At 38.7% G+C, this 23,108-nt stretch overlaps 2 protein-coding genes across 3 annotated transcripts; both read right to left on the minus strand.

Annotated features, from left to right (window-relative positions):
• Window positions 1–447: 447 nt before the first annotated feature.
• On the minus strand, window positions 448–5,833 carry LOC114735846 (rhodanese-like domain-containing protein 6). Of its 2 annotated transcripts, XR_003739303.1 has the most exons (10): window positions 5,564–5,833; window positions 5,286–5,447; window positions 4,603–4,708; window positions 4,289–4,469; window positions 4,021–4,102; window positions 3,674–3,756; window positions 2,709–2,841; window positions 2,366–2,531; window positions 869–1,767; window positions 448–775 (listed from the first exon to the last, which is right to left on the minus strand). XR_003739303.1 is itself a non-coding variant. In XM_028923609.1 (9 exons), the coding sequence occupies exons 1-9, from the start codon at window positions 5,726–5,728 to the stop codon at window positions 1,022–1,024; spliced, it is 1,824 nt and encodes a 607-aa protein (XP_028779442.1). In that variant the 5' UTR covers window positions 5,729–5,833; the 3' UTR covers window positions 448–1,021. The 2 variants fall into 2 exon arrangements, 1 of the variants encoding a protein (XP_028779442.1); XM_028923609.1 differs by having other exon boundaries at window positions 448–1,767.
• Window positions 5,834–19,409: 13,576 nt separating this feature from the next.
• Window positions 19,410–22,394, minus strand: LOC114735864 (uncharacterized). Its single transcript, XM_028923636.1, has 4 exons — window positions 22,163–22,394; window positions 22,033–22,081; window positions 19,686–21,504; window positions 19,410–19,472 (listed from the first exon to the last, which is right to left on the minus strand). Exons 1-4 carry the CDS (start codon window positions 22,392–22,394, stop codon window positions 19,410–19,412), a joined length of 2,163 nt encoding a protein of 720 aa, XP_028779469.1.
• Between the last annotated feature and the right edge of the window lie 714 nt (window positions 22,395–23,108).

The following is a 23,108-nucleotide window of genomic DNA, read 5'->3' on the forward strand; positions in this document are numbered from 1 at the left end:
TGATACCAAAATCATCATTAGAACTCATTTAAATCTATAAAGACTGAGATATTAGGAGCTGACTTCCGATCCGATTTCTTGTTCTCTACTTGTTTACACCACTTTCTTTTCTTTGTTTCTTTTGAACAAGTTACTATAATTTACCAATAAAAACAAGGAAAACCAGACGTACAACTTTCTTCTATGAAGTATGAAAGCTACACTATTATTTGTTCCCCTGGTAATATGATTATGAAAAAACTAAATACTTATAAACAAAAAAAGTGGTCAGGTTTCTACTCCAAAAAAAAAAGGCCGTTTGGTGGTGGCTTTCAATTAAAAGAAAAAAGACGTAGTGTGTAAACTTTACCAGCTAACTACCATCCACCCTTGCGCCGTTAGTAACACTGCTCCTATACTCTACAAAGGTATTTGTAATTCGACAAGCCCTTCATTCAGAGGTTGATCAGACGCAATGGAGAATGGGACGTGGAACTAACCATACCATTCTTCCTTATTTCTCAATAATTATAACACTGTATATCATCACCCCTAGCACTATGCAGATTTTTTTCTTTCTGAAGGCAAGTCTGGATAAATGCTTTCTTGGAAGGAAAGGAATCCGCAAGGGCATGTGGCGTCACAATACTAGTAGTTGGATCCCACTCACGGGTCCATTCGATTACTCATCGCCAAGCGATCACATGGCATGTGCATACGTTACCCCTAATCCTAAGGTGGAGCTTAAGTTACAACACACGGCTCAATTGACGCTGACGTCCATGCCCTCAAAATTCTAACGCAATTACAACAATAAGTGGGATCAAGATTTTTACCAACTGCCAGAAATTTATTATGATGGTTTCAATTACATGACAGCAAAAATTACCTGGGCAACTTGTTTCTGTGACAACACCAGTACTTTCTTCCCGCAGTCTCTTGACATTGGCCTCAAAACGGAATTGTACACATTCTTCCTTCTTCGGGAAGGTGGCATAAGGAAGGGCGATGAGAAATTAAAACACTGTAGAGCCTATTGAACCTACTGCAAAAAACGACTTAGGAAGTCCTTGATCACATCAATGTACGGAGGCCGCGTAGGAATTATATGACCACAATCATGTTCGACAATAACCGAACTACCATCATACAGAGAAGCAAGTTCCTTACTAGCTTGGTTGGCTATCTGCCTGTCTTTGCCGTGTTCATTGCCATAAATGTGAAGAGAAGGGCATTTGATCAACTCGCAGTCCATCTCCTTTTTATGGACAACAAAGCCTGAGCACAATATTACAAATCTGAAGCCCATTTCACCTTTAAGCTTCTCTTGTGCAGAGATTAATGCAGCCATTGCTGCTCCCTGTGAAAATCCCAATATTCCATCGAAAGGCCCTTCTTGAGCAAATACAGCCTTCAAATGAGCCAGTGAAATATCATATCCATCAGTTTGCTGCTGGTATTGAAGGGGATCAAATGGGCCATCGGCTGCCTTCCAATCAGCCATAGCTCCGCTGTCAAAGTTGGGTGCCACAAACCATGCAAATTTCTTCTTACAGTTCTCCGGAGGAGGAGGACTTGAGGGCAATGAAGTTGATGCACAATTAGTATGCTGATCCAACACTGGGGGTTGATAAATATATGGCAACTCATGAGGTGCATCGATAAAAAATAAGTCAGCAATTCTCTTGATTTTCTTCGCTAGTGATGCTGTTCTTCCTTTAAAACCTGATGCATTCTGCCGAAATCCATGCAAGCATAAGATTCTGAGTTTTCTTGCCGACCTGACATCTGCAACACCATTTTAGAGACTTTTAGCAAACTATAGCATTTAATCACCCAACTCCTCAAATTTTAGGAGAGCAAACAAAAGAGGAAAAAATTATGAATTCCCAAAAAAAAAAAAAATATTTCTTAGATACGAAACAATTAATCAGACAAGTAGAATACTCCTCTGGTCCTTAATATAGGACCTAATTATTGAATTGATTTTGGTCTTAAACATAAAACTTACTTCTCATGTTTATTAATTTTTTCTAAATTACTCCTTTGAATATTCCCTCAACCATAATCAAGTAGAAGAGAGAGGGAGCATATTGACAGAAATGATTATGGTGTTTTAAGAAAAACATGTCATATTTCTTATAATTAATTAACTTACCTAACTTTCTTAATCTAATCAAATTAGTTAAATAGGTCTTATATTAAAGACCGGAGGAGTACCGTACCAAACTTTGAACAACCACTAGTCTGGTAAATTTTTGATACAGTAATTCTCCTCCAAAATTCAGTACTCCTTGACAATTGTAGACTAGTCATCATAACTGGACAACAATTTGACAGAAAGTAGAGAGCGAAAATTGCTGATAACATGGATCACAGACCTTACCTTCTTTCTGAGGCATTTGAGATGAAAAGGTAGTATCGAACGGAACGTTTTGAAACTCAACATCTGGTAGAGGTGTTTCTGCTTCACCAATTTCGGTTAGCTGCATCATCCTTACAGACTTGCCCTGTTGTTGGCACAACTCACAAACACAGGGTGCAGCTTCATTCTGGTGGACCACAATAACAAGCTTCAGAAGTGGGGGGAAAAAACAAACAAAACAAAAAGACAAAAGAGAAGGAAAGGGGAAGGTGGGGTTTTAACTAAAGCAGATATTGGATGGGTTTGGAAGGACTAATTTTCTCCAGTATCAATTTATGGACAAGATGCAAACTATGGATCATGCCTGGCAACTATTGCAGACCAAAACAAGCATTCTGCAATAATTACATCTGGTGCGTGAAGAATAATCATCAAACGAACACCCACAAGTAAGGCAGGTACCCATAACGTTTGGATCTGAGCTCCCAACAGATATCCTACAGTCATAGTACAAATGGAGCACAAATTAATCCAAAAATGGCAGCATCATTTTGTTACTAGGCATCAATACATACAAAAAACCCACCATTACAGCGAAAGCATCCAATGTCATTACCACGGATTATAAATAACAAGTGAAATAAAACAAAGAAAAAAATATCAAAGCTATCAAATTGCAATTGACAGCATTTGCAATTAGCTACTGCAACAGAACTCCCAAATGATGAAGACAATCAATAAAACCACTAAGTGTTGCAGATCCATGGTCTGTCTAACATCTCCCAGGACATTTGTACGATTATCAGGAACCATATAATCCAGATTCTTCATTGTTCCATCTACTGATCTAAATACATGAATCTCCATCAGATTCATCACCATACCGGTTAAGAAAATATTAGCTTTTTGAGGGAGGGCCATGCATAAATAACTTTTTCACCAGGTGATAGACAATAAACCTTGTCCAAATATAAATTCTGAATTTAGTTAGTCACCTAAATTTATCTATTTTAACATAAGAAGGCTGAGAGAAGAGTCTGGAAATAGCGGACAAAACAAAAAAGATAGTGGAATAATCATAGAAAAGATAAGCCAATGATAGTAACAACAATAGTAACACAAACACCGGAAGTTATAATAAATCACAAGCAGAAGAAACTGAAAAGATTATAGAAATTAGAAATGGTTATAAAACATTCAAACCATCAAACAACAAACAAAACAAATAAAGAACTACTGTGCTCAATTATTCATGAAGAACAACAGCTACAGGAATTATTCTTAAGAAATAACAAGTTGCAATAAAGTGCACGAGTACATAAATCATACCGGTGATCAAAAACAAAATTCTTTCCTCTAAAGAAACCACCATCTGGAAATTGCTCCAAGTATCGTTGTATCCCACCAAATAGCTGCAATTGATCCAAAATAACAAGGAATACATGCAATCAATGTTACAATCCTAATGAAAAATTTTCTACACTGCACAGTTAAACATTTTCTATTACACAAAGGTATCAAGGCATTTATATTGCTACAGACTTATCAAAGGTAGTGTCAACATGAACAGCTTATGATCATTATACAAACCAAAATCGTGTTAACAACAAATTTCCAAGGAAAATGAGAGAAGAGAGGGGGGGCAGTTCAATCCAAGTGTTAATTAAGAAGCATACCTGAAACACATTCTCAAAGCCCAATCCTTTTGACTTGATATATGCTGATGCCATTTCACATCTGATACCGCCAGTGCAATACCTGTAATAAACCAACAAGTTGCATCACACGCCTTAGTTTACTATAAGATGCTTAACCACAAACACAATTGCTCCGACAAATCCTATCCTCAAATTACCAATTTGCCATTTGCATGAACATAGTACAATAATGCTTTGGACCAAGGATTTGACAAAAAGAATTTCTAGTACTAAAAGGAGCCCTTACATGAGGATTTGCTTCCCTTTCAATTGATCATGATTACCATCTATCCATGATGGCAAATCACTGTATTGTCTAACTTGTGGATCCAAAGTTTGAACATTTGGTGCGTGAAATTTCCCAATTCTTGTCTCATAAAGATTCCTTGCATCAAGCAAGACAAGGCCATCTGCTGAACTCTCGTTCACTTCACATGAATATACATATATATATAAGGAAGATCGAGATTTGAAATATTAAAGGCAGCAGATATCAAAAAGGATGAATAAAGATGCAAGAAATACAATGTAAGTCAATGCTGGAAAGTTGCAGCTACTTACCAGCATTCTGTAGGACAGAATGAAACTCAACTGCAGAGAGATGTCTTCCAGCGTTCGAGATTTCTGGTGGCTTGAGCAAGGGATGAGACCTAAGAGTAACCAGCTCCTACAAATAGTGACCTAACATATCATTGAGGAATGCAGAAACTAGCTATAATGCCTGGATTTCCAAGCCTGTGTTCCATCAGACAGAAAACAATCGATCAAAAGTGTAGCATGAGCCTAGTATGGTAATGGACATGGCAAACGACAAATAAAAGCTAAAAAAAAAAAAAAAATCATATTTTCATTTCTGACCAAATGATTGGCGAGTATTTGTCGATTATTCCTCTAAATCTGCATTACGGTAACGGTGCAGTTAAAATAATAATAGCCTTTATAAAAAGCAGCTTTCGCATCTAACGGATATGTAATGGGTATTTGCATTTTTTATATGTTCCTGCATAATTTATCTTCTCATCAGATAGTGGAACGCTTCTTTTTCCCCTTTTCTTAGATTTCAGCTGAGAAGTTACCCAGACTTCAGGCGATAGCGGCGAAACATCTGGTGAGGTCTAATTAGTCATTGTAGCATTAATTACAAATCGCCATGCCCACTCATTGTCATTGTCTCAAATGCAGAGGTTTGTAAACACTACAAAGAAATATGACTGACTTAAAAAGAAACCAGTGACGAAAATTACCTTAACAATTCGAACTGAGAGAGAAGTAAATCCGCATTCTTTTGCAACCTGGTCGTTTAATGGTTGATGACAAGCAGCAAGCTTGAAATCAGTCCCTTCAAATAAGCTATCAGCCTTGACTGTTTCGATGTGTCTTTCTAGCGAGGATAACTTGCCACCAACCTAATGAAACCCAGTTGGAAAAGAGAAAAATGAATGATAAAACGTAATGATGAAAATAGAGAAGGCTAACAAGAATGCATAAAAGGAAAATGGGGGATAACAATAAGGGGAATTACAGTGACGTTGACGCCATGGGAAGAGAGACGAACGCGACCAAGGAGGCCAAGGGAGGAGCAATTAGACTCGTAGAAAGTGAGGAGGTGCTCGAGGTTGGGAATTTGAGCATACTTATAGTAGAGCAGGACGCCATATTGGTCTGTGCAGTCATTGTCGTCGGACATGGTTTTAGGCAAGGTTTATCGCACCAGAACTACCTTCCACACGACCTCTATAGACCATATGTGTGTGGGCGCGTGGATGCAACGGTGCAAGGGCGGTAGCTCAGACCGCCACAAGTGACCCCAAAATGATGGATTGGCGCCCCCTACGCCCCAACTCCTAATCTAGAAGTCGTCCATCTAAAAGTTGCGGCCCAAACAGATTAGGGCTCAGCTAAGTATGTTTTGCGGAGAACACACGCCACATTTATTTTGGCAGAGAAAAACGATTGATTTTTGGGGCCGCACCCTGTATTTCCCGAAAGAAGAGTGGACCTATTTAGTTTTTTTGGTGATCCAAAAATTTTAAAAAAAATTAGGCTCACTCACAATCTAAGAACAGGATACTTATCACTTGATCTACTATGACCTGTTTTTACAGGCCCGAGAGCATAACAAACAAGTCTTTTTTTTCTAGCCCAGTAGGTAAGAATCTCTCAGTTTTATTACGCTGTGGTGATGTCTCCCCCATTTGCATTTGCATAAACCGAGATATTTTTATAACCATTATTTTTTACCATGGAAAATATTACTAAAAACTCCCAAGATAACCTTATAATTTGTTCATGGAATTTTTGTCCCCATTTCAATAACCACTGTGTTTTAACGTGTGAACTGTGAATAGTAATTAATAGCTAAAAAAAATGAATGTTGCAGAAGATGTTTTTAAAGGAGTTAGCCGGGCAATACCTAAACACCATCATTTAACAGTGTTAGAGTATCAAATAATTACATCTAAAAGAAGAAAAGCAAGACGCATGAAAAGCGTAAAGATATACAAGAACAGTTGAATAATTACTTAGCAATTGCTACCTCCGATCCTTAATATAAGACCTTGTTTAATTTTTATTTTGGTCTTAAATATAAGATTCTCATCCACTTGGTCCTTCATATTTATGCATTTTTTTTCAAGATAGTCTTTCTAATAATAATAGTTATAACCAATACACTTGATTAACAAGGATGTTTTAGAAAAAACAATACCTATTTATTACAAATAACTAACTTAATTATTTTCTTGATCTTTTCAAATTAGTCAACTAACTCTTATAATTAGGACCAGATACAGTATATTTTATTTATGAGTTGAGTAATAATTAATTCCGCAATTTTGGGGGGGCACAACAACAACTCTCCAGAAACATTGCAACTGATCAATAGTTTCTCAAGATCATCCTATTAATTGTTATTTTTGATCTTATGTTAAGAAAAACCAGTCCTTTGCGACAAATCCTCTTAGATATCACTTAGATATGCTTGTTTAAGCGTTATTAAATATGTTTTATGTAAGTTGAGATGAATATTAACATACTTATCATGTATTTCATAAATCATGGTTAAAAAGATATTTATATGTCATTATAGACAAGCCCCTGCTCATCAAAGTTATCCAATTGATGTTAAAAGTGCTGCTATTAGTGTTTCTCCGTATAGAGCTACCATTTTTTTTAAAATAAGATTTCAGCCACAAGCTTCTGTTAATTAGCTAGTCCCTACATTTTCCCACACCCTTTTATTGAAAAGAACACGTTGCACAAGATAAATGGACAGTTCATATATAATATGCAGAAAAGTGATGGAAAAGAAGAACTTAATCATACATCACACAAAAAAAAAGAGAGAGAAAAATAAAAACTTAATCATAATAGGGCAAATCATTAGATATTGAGATCAAAATTGATACAATGAAAATTATAAGAGCAAACATATTGCGAACTAATACCCCCAACACACGCACATATACATGTACTCAAATGCTACCTCCGGTTTTTAATATAAGACATTATTTGATTTTTATTTTGATTCTAAATATAAGACTTCAATCCATTTTCTCTTTTATATTTATGTATTTTTTTTCCAAGGAAGTATTTCTAATAATGATAATTCTAGTCAATACATTTGATTAGTAAAAATATTTTAGGAAAAACAACATCTATTCATCACAAATAACTAATTTAACTTATATACTTAATTTTTTTTAAATTAATCAACTAGTTCTTATAATTAGGATTGAAAATAGTATGAAGCATTGCATGCATGAGTCAAGAACATGACAACTAGTATTTTTTCCCCTCTAAAGGCTGGTTACCTTATTAAATACTCGAGACACTGCTATTCATCAACCAGTTTTGCATGTTACGAGTCTAACTCTGGCCAGAAAAAAAAAACCAAAGCCTAACAAACTCTAGGCGAGCCAAATGTAGGGAGCTAGAGATGATGTTCCAGTCATGTTGTGGTGGATTTCTTAGAGATGATGGTAGGGGTGTTCATAATGCCCGTTCACCTGATACGCCCACCCGAGCCCAGAGAAAAAAATCCCGGCCACTTTTTGGACAGGTCGGGCTCCGGGCACGGTACCCTGCCCTGCCCGTTTGGCCCTGCTTGAGATAATTTTTTTTTAATTCTTTCATACTTTCCCTTCAGCCCTAGCCCCCCCCCCAAATCACGACTCCCTCCTCTACTCTTAGACCCAGAGTGACAAAGTTTCACTCTCCTGACCCTCTCGCCTCCCGATCTCCCTCTCCAGCTCTCCCTCTCCTCCTCCCTCTCAGTCTCAGTCTACTCTCCCCCTCCCTCTCCCCCTTAGTCTCATTCTCTGTCTCCCTCTCCAACTCCATCAGTAGCAAGAACCACAGGAACCACAGCAGTGGCAGATGCAAGTGCAACCAAGTATTTTTCTGTCCTCACTTCAATTTTCTTTTTTTCTTTTTTTCTTTTTATGCATTATAACTTGCATGTTTTGTGATCATTATTTTCTTTTTATGGCTGGGCTCCCTATATTGGTGATAGAGAATAAAAATTATTGCATCTGCCATTTAAGATGATTAGATGAGGGACTCGTCTTTTCTCACGACTTCAGTGCCTGGGCAAAAAACTTGCGATGTTGCAAGATGAAAAATTAGAAAGCTACAGGCGGTTTCAGTAACTATCGTTTACTAATGAGTGCTAGAACTTAATCTAAAAGAAAAGACCAATATGTTGATTCTGATGGTTTTTACTACCTATATATTAAACGGGTATTGAAATAATCAACAGTGGGACACTGATGGTTTGATTTTATTGAAAAACTAATATTACTTAAGGCAAAAAGATAAGATCAATAAGTTGTTAAAAAATACAACAAATCAGTTCTAAAGTTTTTCCAATCCAAATGTTGAACCGGTGCTAATGCGAAATCAAGACATCTAATGGAAACGAACGCAGTGACTGTCAACAAGAACTTTGGTGCTGGATAATCATTGTAGCGAGGCATAAAATTATGGTAAAATGTTAAGAAAAAGGAATATATATGCGGGAGGGAATCAATTATGCTCACATTGACATAATGTTTTTCTTATTAACATCCTTTTTCTTTCCTTCTTCTACAAGAAGGAACTTCTGAGGGCTATTGATGTACGACTTAATGCAGTTAAGCAGGACTTAATCACAGCCTACGCTCATGCTTATGCTGCTGGTTTTAATCCTGATAGTGTGTCTGAACTACAACATTTTGCAGACTAATTGATAAAGAAGAAAGAGAGAGAATAAAAGGTGATTTAATTGGTAAATTGTTATATAAATTATCTTCGGTATGATCATGTGGATATAAATTTGAATGAGTATGCATATAGAGGGAAGAAACAGTGTAAAGTGCAAGACTAGCCATGTTGGTAAGGTGCATCTATTCATTCTTTAAAATTTAAAAGTACATTTTTTTAAACTGTTTTGTTTCTAATATGTTAAAATTATAGTTATTTTTATTTGCATTTTTTCAGGTGTTCTATCTTTTTGTGAAAATTGTGGAGAGTGATGCCGTTTGAACTTCAAAGCTTCAATTATAATATTGGGATTGTCTTGCTTTAAGTAAATTATTGATGTTATTTAATTGGATAATTGTTAAGATTTGTTTTGGATGATTTTTGTATGATTTCACTTGTTCTGGATTATTTCTAGATGATTTTAATGTGGTAAAATATAGAATTATAAAATGTAATTTTTAGGTGTGGATAAAAAAATTTTCTCCATAACATGAGGTTGGGCAACAAAACCCGTCCTATTCACATCCTGCCTGAAATGATTAGGATTTTTTTAGACAAGGCCAGGTTCGGGTAGGATATTCGGCAAGAGCCCTGCCCAGCCCATGTGCACTACTAGATGATGGATACGAACTATTTTGACTTTTTTAGCAATAAAGCAAAACGAAACACATACTCTATACATTATAATAGAACCTATGTATGCTCGAAACTCATGAGTAAATTTTGGTAGTAGTGGCCAAAAGTTTGTTTGGCGCGCAAATCACTCGCTCATGTCTTTTCTTTTCAATTTTTAAATGCCTATGATTTGGTGACATCAACAAGCACATGATGAGACTGTATATATATAATATAAATTCACAATCACAGGGAAAGCAAGTTAGCATTACTGTCCAAAATAATTTTATCTTGTTTGTCTTGCTAAGAGAAGGGAAAACTTTGAAATTTGAATATTTCCCTCTCGAGAGGAATTTCCGAAAAAAGAAAAGAAAAAAAATATGGGCTAGAAAAAGCATGTGTCTGATTTGGAAACGGAGGATAGTAAGGTCAAATCACCCGCGCAAGTGACGGGATCCTTGATGTGGATGCGACCACGTGTTCTGCTCTCGCTCCGCGCGTTGGGACTAAAACTGTATAAACAGCTCTTGAGCGTCTCCCTCCCTCCTTCCCAAATTTAAAAAATTGAAACGATTCACATCAAAATCAATCCTCAGATGAACAGCTGTACATCTTCAAAAATTTCCATCTCGTGGACCCCACTGCTTGCACCCACCCGTCAGACCCAGGCTTGCATCCTATTGGACCCAACGCCAACCCCCACAAAGAACACTCCATCTCCATGTGACCGCACCATACTACACTTACCCCATCATCATGATCATCTCTATAAGACTAAGGGCAGCGGAGGAAAGGGGGTGCGAAGCCAGCTCCATAACGCTCCCTTTCATTTTTCACAATTAATTCTGGCCGCAATGTCGTGTTATAGACATTAGAGAGACCCTTTTATCTCCAGAGGAGGACAAAAAAAAAAAAAAAAGAAGCAAAGAGACGGAGGTGATTTTAGCCCTACCGCAGCCCACTGCACCATGGCCGGTGGCTGGTCCACTTCAGCTTTCCGGTGGTTCGGCTTCGACTTTTCAGTGACATCGTCGCTGATGCGGTGGACGGGGATGTTCGCGTCCTACGTCTCGTTGCGCCGCTGGTCCCCATGGAGGCTGATGGGGTGGCCCAACCTCCTCAGTCTCTCCATTGTGGACGACGTCCTCTGGGGAGTCATTACTGCATTCGAGTCCGTCTCTATCGTCTCCACGCTCTGCTTTTTCTTCCTGTTCTGTGGCTGTACCGTATGAAGTCAACAATCTCTCGCGAGCATTCTGTGCTTAGGAAGTGTTGCCAACATCGTTACTTGCTGCCGCACAGGATCGGGAATCTATTCGAGCGGAACCAACGATGTTGCCGAGAGAGAGAGAGAGAGGGAGGTGGAGCAGCTTGGGTCGCTGATGCGCCAGACTTTCCGTAATTTTCGTTTTTTTTTTTCTTTTTTGGAGTTTACCCCCTTTTTCCCCTGGGGGAGCTTCCTTTTCCTTCGTTTTTGTTCTTTTGAAAATTTTTGCCCAATTGTTTATGTTCGTTTGTAGTGGAAAATTACGTAGTAGTTGGGGGAAACCATCTAAATCCCAGGCTTTTAGGGTTTTTCCCTCGCTAGACTATAGAGCTTGGATCTAGTTTGAATGTGGTAAATATTTCGTTCAGAAAAGAACAGAGTAGCGTGTGACTGCAATGTAGTGTTTCTTTGTGGCTTCGCATGGTTCCGCAATTTCCATAGTGGGTCCTGTCCATAATTACCAAATTACGAATGGCAAAGGCAGGGAATTGCAGGTGACTTGAAGATCCTAAACTGCTGTGGTTCTATTTGAAGTACCGCGACAACTGAAACAAAGTGCAAGTTATTTTTCTGGGGGAAGTCGCATTTTTTGGAAAAGTCTAAAACAATGTCAAGACTCTGAACTCTAAAGCTGTTTTGAACAATAGATTTGTTCTATTTGCAAGCTTTTTTCAGTCTTGTTTCCCTTGCCAACTCAATAAGTAGAGGCTTTAGTCAAACAAGAACAGGCACACACCAGTATCGAAGTATGTCAAGTATGTCTGTCGCCGAAACATTAGTAATTAGCTGTGCGTTGATTAATTTAATTAAAACCTGGGGAAATTGAGGGGGGGGGGTCAAAATCCTTGTGCCAAACAAAAACAGGTCTGAAAGAGAAGATTTTCTGGTTTGCTGATTCTGCAGTCGTCCTAAAGAGATTCACCTCGCTTGCCAATTTCACCTAACCATTTTTTTAGGGTTCCTTCCCGACTCTGCGTCATACAAACTTTTCTCTCTCTGTTTTTTTTTTATAGGCACAAGCTTTTTTTTTAATTAAAATATAAGTATTCTTTTATTAGAGATAATTCTATTTGAAACACAAATATTAGACACTATTATGATGCAAACTTTTTGAGATCTCTCTCCAGCTCTGCTGCAAGTCCATTTGATGGCTGTTTTGGTTTCCGTCATTGGATCATGAGTCGTTGAGTGGCCCAATTATTGGCCCGGTATTTCGACCCAAATAAAAGAGGCTTCGGTTCACCTAGAGCCTTTTTCCTGTTTGGACTCCCACTCCCCAGATTACTCCATCGGCATTTCAAATTCGATTGTCTTTTTAATTCTTCCTCTAATTGGCGTCTTTGTTGAGATTTCAATTTTTATTCGGGCATCCTCATCCACTAATGTTATTAATTAATAAATAGAATACACAGATAAAGAAAACATATTGCAAATAAGCATTGTACTTTTAATTTAAGTTTAAAATACAATAATAATATATTAGTGAATAATTAAACAACAACAATAAAGACTTAATAAAGATTAGGGGAAATTGCAAATAAAGACCCCCCAATATATAAAATGGCAATCAGGGACCCCCAATTTGAGAAATTGCTGCAGAGGACCCGGTCCCAATTTGCAATTATGAAATGTAAGGAAAATGGCTGAAATGCCCCTCACTCATTTGAAAAGAAAAAACCTTTCCGCGCTCTCCTCCCCCCCAAAACGCGCGGTAACTTCCTTTGTATATCCCGTCGGCCATTCTTTGCGGTGTGCTCTGTTTATTTGTGCGCAAGAGTTTGTTTCCATTTTGCGGCGATAGGAGTATTGTGTGAGAGAAGAGTGTATTTGCTGTGGGAGAGGAGAACGGAGTCGTGCTGGAATAGTGATCTATCGACATCATCAAAGGCAAGGGAGGAGGTAGAGGCATCGTGACAGTCGTGTGTGGCTATCAAAGTTAACAGCGGCATTTGGCGACAAAATCTGGTGGTAAGTTTCAAGCTTTAGTTTGTTTGTGTTCGTTGCTGCCTGTGTGATACATTAACGAGAGGGAAGGGAATGCGTTTAGGGCAGGAACGTATATATATGTTTTTTCTGTTGAATATGCTGTGACTGATTGGCGAAAAATGGTTATCTGTGGAAGAAGATGGGCGAATGGGTTTGGGTGGGAAGGGAATTAGAAGATCAGTTAGGAGGATGACAAGATTAGTTTGGGAAATGACGACACTTGAATGGGTAAAGGGCAAATTGAATTGGTTAACTATTAATTGATCTGAAGAGATGTTGAAGTGATAGTGTCGTTTAAAATGACAAAATTGAAGTAGGGGGATTGACAAGTTGATAATGCAAAATAAGAATGTGTAATTGACAAGTTGGTAATAGAAAATAACAAGTTGAATATAATGAATAACAAGTTATTGAGCAGTTGGGAATAAGAAGGTTGCCATGGGTTCCTAACAAGTTAACAATAGGAAATGACAAGTTTAAAAATGACAATAAGAAGTTGGGAATAAGAAAGGCGATTATGACAAATGGAGAACTTTATAATGTAAAATAACTAGTTGATAATTATAAATGACAAGTTAATGATGAGAAATAACAAGCATGAGAAGTAGTTGAGACTAACAAGTTTACTTTGAGAAATTAACAACTTGCTTATATGAAATTACAAGTTCATGTTTCGAAATAAGAAGTAAATGGTGGTGATGTAAGAAGGCTGTTGGTTACAGAATAGGTTGTTAACAGAGGTGATAGTTAGTTAGTAAATGTGGTTGTGAAGGATTGTATGTTGAATATTTTGCAGGAAGAGGAAGATGGCATCAGAAGGAGCCTCTGGATCAAAAAAGGCACACAACGGTTGGGTGTTATTCAGAAGTGAGTTTATGGCCACAATAGCTGACCCTGACATGACAGCCAAACAAAAAAGAGATGCTGCGTCAAATGCATGGAAAGCTCTGGCCGCTGAAGAGAAGATGAGGTACACCGAGGAGGTGAAGAAAAGAAGGGCACAAAAGGGAGAAGAGGAGAAAAAGAAACATGTCCCATCATTTCTAACCCGGGTGTCCCTGAAGGGATTAAGAAAATTACTGCACTTTGTGAACAATAATGAAGACTTAAGGGAGAGGGTTGAGAGGATGGGCTTCGGGAGGCTGTTGAAGGTTGGATTAAAGAGACTACCCCGTGATCTCATTGTGACCATGCTGAGATCATATGACCCGCCAACGCATCAATTTACAATCAGGGGCAAATCAGAGGAAATAGGAGCAGAAGATGTTGAGCAACTGCTAGGAATCCGTCACGGTGGGGAGGAGGTGAAAACTAAAGTTGATGAGAGTGATGCTACGTATCAGGAGTTGAGAAATGAATATCGGAAAGTGTCATTCAGCAAAATACTAAACGACATTGTTTCAGGGGAGGAGGATCACAGATTCGAGTTTTTATTTGTGCTATACACCCTGGGTACTTTTCTATGTCCGAATTCAAGCTCAGAAGTGAGTGAGAAGTTGGTTAGAGTCATGCGCTGCACAATGGATGACTTTGGAAAGTATGATTGGGCTACCTATATTATAAAGGACCTCTGGAAAGAAATGGGAGACTATGTCAAAGGGTACAGGCGGGGCAATGAAGGGCAGGGGAGTAGCACTGTTGGTGGCTGCATATACTTACTTCTGGTATGACTATTTTATTTGTCATTGTGTTTGCATTTGATTACCGATGTGCATAACGTTAATGTTGTATATATGTGGCTGGCTTGCAGCTTTTTTTTGGTGAGAATTTTAACCTAAACACGCCTGTTGGCCGAGAGTCCACTACTGCAATTGAATACTGGACTGATGAGAAAATAAAAGAATTGGCCAGCAAGGAGAGGAAGAGTGTTAGGGGAATTATGTATGGAGGAAAAGGCAGTGAAGCTGTGACAGGGAAAGAAGAGAGGATAATTGTAGAGTTTTTGGACCCGGTATGTGGTATAATTGGTAAACTAAAGTTTTTATTTCGTAACCTGAACTTGTTATCTGCCATAGTATTGTTGTCATTTCCTATACTGAAGTTCTGATTTGCTATAGTGACATAGAGCTTTGTCATTGTTAAGTTGTAATTTGGCAAACTTAAGTTGTTATTCGCAATACTTATGCTGTGATTGGCCATATTGAACTTATCAATAGGTAGACTGACTTGTGATTTTGTATATTGAACTTGTCATTCGGTATAATGAACTTGTCATCTGCGATACGTGAGTTGTGATATGGTTTACTGAACTTGTCATTCGGTATAATGAACTTGTCATTTGCCATACGTGAGTTGTGATATGATTTACTGAACTTGTAATTCTGTATAATGAACTTGTGATCTGCCATACCTGAATTGTAATCTGGTTTACTGAGGTTGTCATTCGGTATAATAAACTTGTGATCTGCCATACCTAAGTTGTTATTTTGTTTATTGAACTTGTAATTCTGTATAATGAACTTGTGATCTGCCATACCTGAATTGTAATCTGGTTTACTGAGGTTGTCATTCGGTATAATAAACTTGTGATCTGCCATACCTAAGTTGTTATTTTGTTTATTGAACTTGTAATTCTGTATAATGAACTTGTGATCTGCCATACCTGAATTGTAATCTGGTTTACTGAGGTTGTCATTCGGTACAATAAACTTGTGATCTGCCATATCTAAGTTGTGATTTTGTTTACTAAACTTGTAATTCTATATAATGAACTTGTGATCTGCCATACCTGAATTGTAATCTGGTTTACTGAACTTGTCAATATGTCATAGTGAAGGTGTCATTTTCCATAGTGAACTTGTTGTTGTATATACTTACTTGATTAATGTCTTTTACATGCAGGAGCTGAAGAAGTTACGTGAGCGCCTAATGAAGAGGATAGAGGAAGGGCAAAAGATGCTAATGAAAATGGTGGATGAGGAGTTGGTGAAGGTGCAAATCCCAAGACAGGGAGATGGTGGGAAGGGTAAATCAAGAGGAAAGGCTCGGGTTGAGACAGTGCCTACAAATAGAAGTGACTCTGAAGATGATGAGGAGGAGAGGCGCAACAATGATGACATAACTGAGGAAAAGGAGAAGGATGAAGTAAGCAGTGAAGATGGAGACAGTCATGGGAAGGGCGACACAGAGAATGACAGCGACAATGAAGAGATGGAGGAAGAGGGTCAAGGGGATGGTGATGACAGGAGCGAAGGGGAGAGGGAATACAAGGGTGATGCAGAGGGTGACATACCTGCAGCCAGTCCCCTAGGGAAGTGTCACCCACCATTGAAGGTGATGAGGGTGACATACCTGCAGCCAGTCCCCCTAGGGAAGTGTCACCCACCATTGAAGGTGATGAGGCAGAAGGTCACTCACCGATGGAGGTATCCCCCCTGGCCATTGTTGAATATGTTGGGCCTGATCCAGAACCTGTATCTGTGGAGGCACAACAACTAAGGAGATCTACTAGGGTTCGGTTCAGCAAGATCAAGTCTCCTTGGTTGGAGTTGAAGGCACAATCAAGAGTGAAGAGGCCTATGGAGCCCAAGGATATTTTGTTCAACTTAGTCAGCCGAGCTGTCAAAGGTGATGAGGGTGAGATGTAAGTGAAAATCTTTGCTTATGTGATCTTATTTGTTGACTACATGTTAACATAACACATCTAGTAACTCACTTGAATATGTTTCAGTCCTTTGATCAGAATGTTTGATGAAGACATCCCCCGACGATTGCTGCATTCGCTTGGTGGAAATAACAGGGTGAGTAACCGAGTGATGTCGTTGGTCTGTAAGGCTTTGGTGCAAGAGCAGCAGGCAGTTGAAGGCCGAGTTAAGAGGCATATATTTGATGCAGACTTCATGGTGATGTTTCTGTATTACTAATAGGCTTTGTTGATTTACAAGATTGGAAATGAAAATGACAGAATAAAGTGTGTTACAGTGAATAAGAACTTGGTTTTCTGCATTTCACAGGCCATAATGACCCGTGATCCAGCTCGTTGGGATCCTAACCAGCATGCACGACAAATACTTCCGCATTATGTTGGCTACAACATAGGTGACTGTGACTTGATTCTGGGTCCTGCTCTAGTTGGGGAGCATTGGTTCTGTTTTGCATTCGAACCAAAGACCCAGAAGTTTAATGTCCTTGATTCCATGCGAGCAAGTTTACAGCGTAAGAAGACCACCTCCAAGCAGAAGAAGGCAGCCACATATGACCCCCAAGAAATGGCCATCACCGGATGTGTAAGATGTTACTGACCTGTGCATGTTAGATAGGGAAATGACAGTTTTATATTGTTATCCTTTTGATGAATATGGCATATGTGCAGAGGGATCGGTTTGAAGACATACTTCACATGGTCAGACCAGATTTTAGTGATAACTTGGAAATTGTCTGGCCTGATGTACCACAGCAGAAAAATTTGTGAGTGTATACACCCTACTCATGTGATATGTTATTTGGCTGTGTTGGTTTGAGGAGCTGAAACTGTTAGGGTGGTGTTGTGGGCAGGAGGGACTGTGGTGTGCATGTGCTCATATGGCTCAAGAAATGGGAGCCTGATGTTTCCCTTGAATATACCGAGGTATTGACATTACCTTATTTATTGTGCAATCAAGAGTGACCACGTGTGACTTGTTTGGTGGTAAACTTGCTGTGCAGGCTGATGTGTCCTCTTTTCGGCGCGAGCTGATGTGGTGGCTGGTGAACCATGATGACAATGAATGCCGTCAGAATGTGTATGATCTTATCTCACAACCAGAGAAGGGCCGAATGACCAAGAAGAGGAGAACGTCTTTATAGAGAGCATTTAAATTAGGCTGTGACTTTTACTAACTTTGTCAATTGATTCATTTGTTGAAATTGTATGCCAATTATTGTAATGGTTATGATATGCTTGGATTGATGGTATAACAGCACTTATATTTGGAATGACAAATTTCCCTTTAGTCAGGCCAAATGGCCAATGACCAGTTTAGTACAGGTAACGACAAGTTCATTATGGCCAATGACAACTTGTGAAAAGGTTTTCATACAAATTTGTGATTCTGTATTAAAGGTGGCTAAATTTGCACATTGATTCACGGAATGAGAGGTTGACAAAGGAAAATGACAAGTTGACAATGCCAAATCACTGGTTCCCAAGATGTTTTCATGTAAGGGAAAATTTCTATTCCAATTAGTGGAATTCCACTTATGACAATCACAGAATGACAGGTTCACTAACGAAATTGACAAGTTGACTAGTGAAACTTACAAGTTCCCATAAGGTTTTCGTGAAACCGAGATTTTCCGTTGAGATGAGTGGATTCCCACTTATGATAATCACGGAATGACAAGTTCACTAAGGAAAGTGACAAGTTCACTAGCGAAAGTTACAAGTTCGAATAATGTTTTCATGAAACGACTGGATTTTCACTACTGGTAAACGCAAGGTTACAACTTCAGAAAGGGAAATGACAAGTTTATTATGGAAAATGACAATTTCCCAGAAGGTTTTAATACATTTCATTAAAGACATTGCATTTTTCAGAAGCTTCTTCTAAACACGGAATGACAACTTCATATTGCCAAATGACAACTTTACTATGGCACATGACAAGTTCCTATATGGTTTTGACACATTTCGTTTTCTGACAGCAACCACTTCTGATAAACACGGAATGACAACTTCATATTGCCAAATGACAACTTTACTATGCCAAATGACAAGTTCCTATAAGGTTTTGACACATTTCGTTTTCTGACAGCAACCACTTCTGATAAACACGGAATGACAACTTCATATTGCCAAATGACAACTTTACTATGGCACATGACAAGTTCCTATATGGTTTTGACACATTTCGTTTTCTGACAGCAACCACTTCTGATAAACACGGAATGACAACTTCATATTGCCAAATGACAACTTTACTATGCCAAATGACAAGTTCCTATAAGGTTTTGACACATTTCGTTTTCTGACAGCAACCACTTCTCATAAACACGGAATGACAACTTCATATTGCCAAATGACAACTTTACTATGCCAAATGACAAGTTCCTATAAGGTTTTGACACATTTCGTTTTCTGACAGCAACCACTTCTGATAAACACGGAATTACACATTTCTGACAGCAACCACTTCTGATGAACATGAAATTACAAGTGCACAAAAGCAAATGACAACTTAACTATGCAAAATAACAAGAAGTGACAAGTTCTGATTTCTTTGACAGCAACAAGTTCTTTACAACATTCAATGACAAGTGCACATTAACTTACATCTTCCACTTAATGTCCCTTTGTCCCAAACATAGAAGTAACAAAAAATATATGTGCACATCTACTAACATCCTGCTCCCAAAAAAATTAAGAAGGATGAACCCTATATGTGCCAAAAAAATTAGTTGTCCCATTTGTAAGTGGAAGTCAACTTGGGTTAGGATTTTTGCATGTCCTCTTTGTATGTCCAGGATGAAGACATCTAGTGCAATGATATATTTTTTTGTTGTGGAATTGTGATTCCTTTCTATTTCTTCTTGGTCTTCCAGAAGGCCTAGCAGTGACTGGGGGTAAAAGCAAGGGTTGAGCAGTAAGATTCTCAAACGTATAGTCATTCAGGTGAGGCATATCAATTGTCACCACTGGAACCATGCTCCGGGCATAGATTTTTTCTTGGGATGAACGTTTGTAACACTCTTCAACATAATCATAAACGTTTCCCCCTATGGTCTTAATGGCTGCACAAGCATGTGAGCATGGAATCCCTAACATTTGCCAAGTTCCACAGCTACATTTGTGTAGGCCAAGGTCCACTCTTTGGTCTCCACGTGATGTGTGCACGCATATTCTTCCCCCTCCATAATTCTCACAGTGCATGTACCTACCGAAATACACATGCTCCAATACTTTTGCCTCTATTTTTGGCCCAACGCAATTACTCCACTTAGTCATTGCTGCATATGATGCATGCATCTTTCTTGCTACTTTCTCCCGGTGCTCATGGATCATTTGGGCCACGTTATGCTTCCTCTCCCTTACCATCCAAGCATTAAAAGATTCAGCTAAATTAGTTGTTATGTTGTCCCACCTTCTATATGGGAACTTGCTCAATGCCCACCTATCCACATCACCTTGATTGATAACCCACTCATATAACTCATGAGACATGGTTCTGAGATCATCCAGCGCATGATCAAACTCATCCGCAAGTCTTGCATAAGCCACTTTATCCAGTACCTTTAATGCATCTTCCTTTGAATTTTCACTTGTCCTTCTCCGACCTCTGTTTACTTTCATATATTCAGAGCTAAAGTTCTCCTTCACATGCCTATAACAGTATGCATGCCTTTCACCCCCAAATATTGCTTGCACAGCACCAATTATAGAATTATGTCTATCTGACACAATAGTCAGTTGCATTGAACCAACAATTTGTTTAATCTTGTGAAAAAACCACGTCCAGTCATCAAGATTCTCTCCCTTCACCACTGCTATTGCAAACGGCAACATCTCATTATCCGCATCATATGCCGAAGCTGACAGTAATGTCCCCTTATATGGACCACTTAAATGAGTACCATCAACATATAATATAGGCCTTGCACCGTTCAAAAAACCCTCAACACATGCACCGTATGCAATGAACACACGCTCAAATCTATTACCAATGGAGGCCCATTCAGCAACCGTTTTGTCATCAGTTTCCTTCAACCTTTCACATAACCATGGTATTAACATATAGGACTGTTCCGGTTTCCCATGTATTTCTTCCATTGCCTTTTCCTTTGCTCTATATGCCTGACAATATGTAAGCCTCACACCATACTCCCTCTCCAACATCTTCCTTATCTCAGTGGGCCGTTTTTCAGCATGGTCCCTTATCTCTTCAACTATTACTGATGATGTCAACGCAGCACTCCCACCATAAGTCACAATCAAATTGTCTTGGGCTGAATGAATGTGCTTATTGCAAAATGTAGTCACACGTAATAGATGACTGTTCTTTCCAACAGCATTTGCACATATCTTCCAAGGACACCCTTCTACTTTACACCTCACATTCATCTTCTCCTTACTATTCCTGATATATCTTGCTGCAAACTTCTCTGCAATACTGAACCTGTACACAGCTTCCCTAAAAGCAACAGCATGTGGAACATATTGGCCCACTCCTACAAACACTCCTGCCCATTTCGTACAATTCATCTCGCCCGTCAGTCTTCCCTGACTCTCTGAACCACTACACTTGCTTCTCTGACTTGATCCGCCTCCTTCAAAAGTTAGGCATTCAACTCCATTCTCAACATTCACTGGCTCATGTTCATCACCAATGGTCGTTTCAAATGTATTCATATCTTGTGAAAGTCCAAATAAATTCTCACTCCTGCCACCATAATACCAAGTTAGGACAGCTATATTCAAACGACAGGTTTGAATAAAATAACATGTCTACATATCTAAATAACAAGTCCGCATATGGTTATTACAACTTTACTAACTAAAATAACAAGTCTACATCTACAAACAATTCCTTGCTCAATTAACAAGTCCGTAAGAGGTAATTACAACTTGAGTTACTCATATAACAAGTTTCCATATAGAAACTACTGGTTAGTAAAATAACATCTACAGATCTAAATAACAAGTCCGTATATGATAATTATAACTTCAATACGTTGAATTACAAGTCTACATATGGAAATCTCTGCTTATGTCTAATAACAAGTCTGCATTTCTAAAACACAAGTTTACAAATGGAAATGACATGTCCACTATGTTCAATAACATGCTTGCATTTACTAATTACAATTTAGGACTGCAGCACCATTAGCTTCATTACAATATTTCTATACGAATTACCAACAATATATTAGTAAATAACAAGATTCAATTGGAAAACATAACCACTTACACGTCTGGCTCATTCCTTGCTCTACGTTCCCTATCATTCCCTTTCCCTCCTACATACACATGACCACTGCTGTCATTATATCTAAACAAGTTGCTGATATCACCATCATCACAAAGATCAATCAATGTACTCTCATCAAATTTAACTTTATACTTAATCTCATATCCACCACCATCATTGCCTATCCACTGTGAAATTATTCCACACAACTCGTCTACTGTTATCCATTCTTTTATACTGGTTACCCTTACACTCCCTCCAATATATTTAACTATCCCTTCACCATTTGCTTCAAAATGTCCACCAATGTGCACGTAACAGAACAACTCCTTCCCACAGCTTCTTCGGTTATTGAAATCCATTTTTCATACTAATCTGCAGCAAAAATTTACGTTTAGTCAGTACGTTAGCTTCACTAATAAATATTTACTCATTTATTCCATCGACTCAACCATTTACATACCAAATTAAAAACCCGTGACCTCCTGTCTTCCCAACATCACTTTAGGCCTTCACAACTTCACTTTAGGGCTTCACAACTTCACTTTAGGGCTTGACGACTTCAACACCGAAAATCATGGTATCGTCATTCCCTCATTCCGCGGCAACACCTCAACGTTCACGGTCAAACTAACGGCCATTATCCAACCTACACTCTGCCAAACCACTACACTCTGACCCCTTCCCCATCGCAACCAGCACCGTGCACTACAAATGACAGATGACCGTTCAGACTACGAAAACAAAAATATCCCACCTCCAACTAACCACAACCTCCTACATTGTCATATCTTTCATCTTCAACTACACCTCCCATTCCCTCCCTTCCTCCAGCCTACTCACCCACACAGCAGAGATGAAGATGGAGAATGTGACGATGTGTAACTCTTACAGGGAACAATACAAGAAGGGTTTACTCAGTAAGTTAGTCGCATTATTGCCAATGTTCGAAGATCCCAATATCGCACATATTCGTTCGGCTCATCCTACTCCACCAGCTCTCCCGCCACCCAAATCCTGGTCTCTGCCTTCATTAACAGTCATGATGAGTGAGGGGCATTTCAGCCATTTTCCTT

Source organism: Neltuma alba, unplaced genomic scaffold (genome assembly GCF_004799145.2).
Source record: "Neltuma alba isolate B1F8T4 unplaced genomic scaffold, ASM479914v2 tig00013258_pilon, whole genome shotgun sequence".
In the NCBI taxonomy this organism is placed as follows: Eukaryota; Viridiplantae; Streptophyta; class Magnoliopsida; order Fabales; family Fabaceae; genus Neltuma; species Neltuma alba.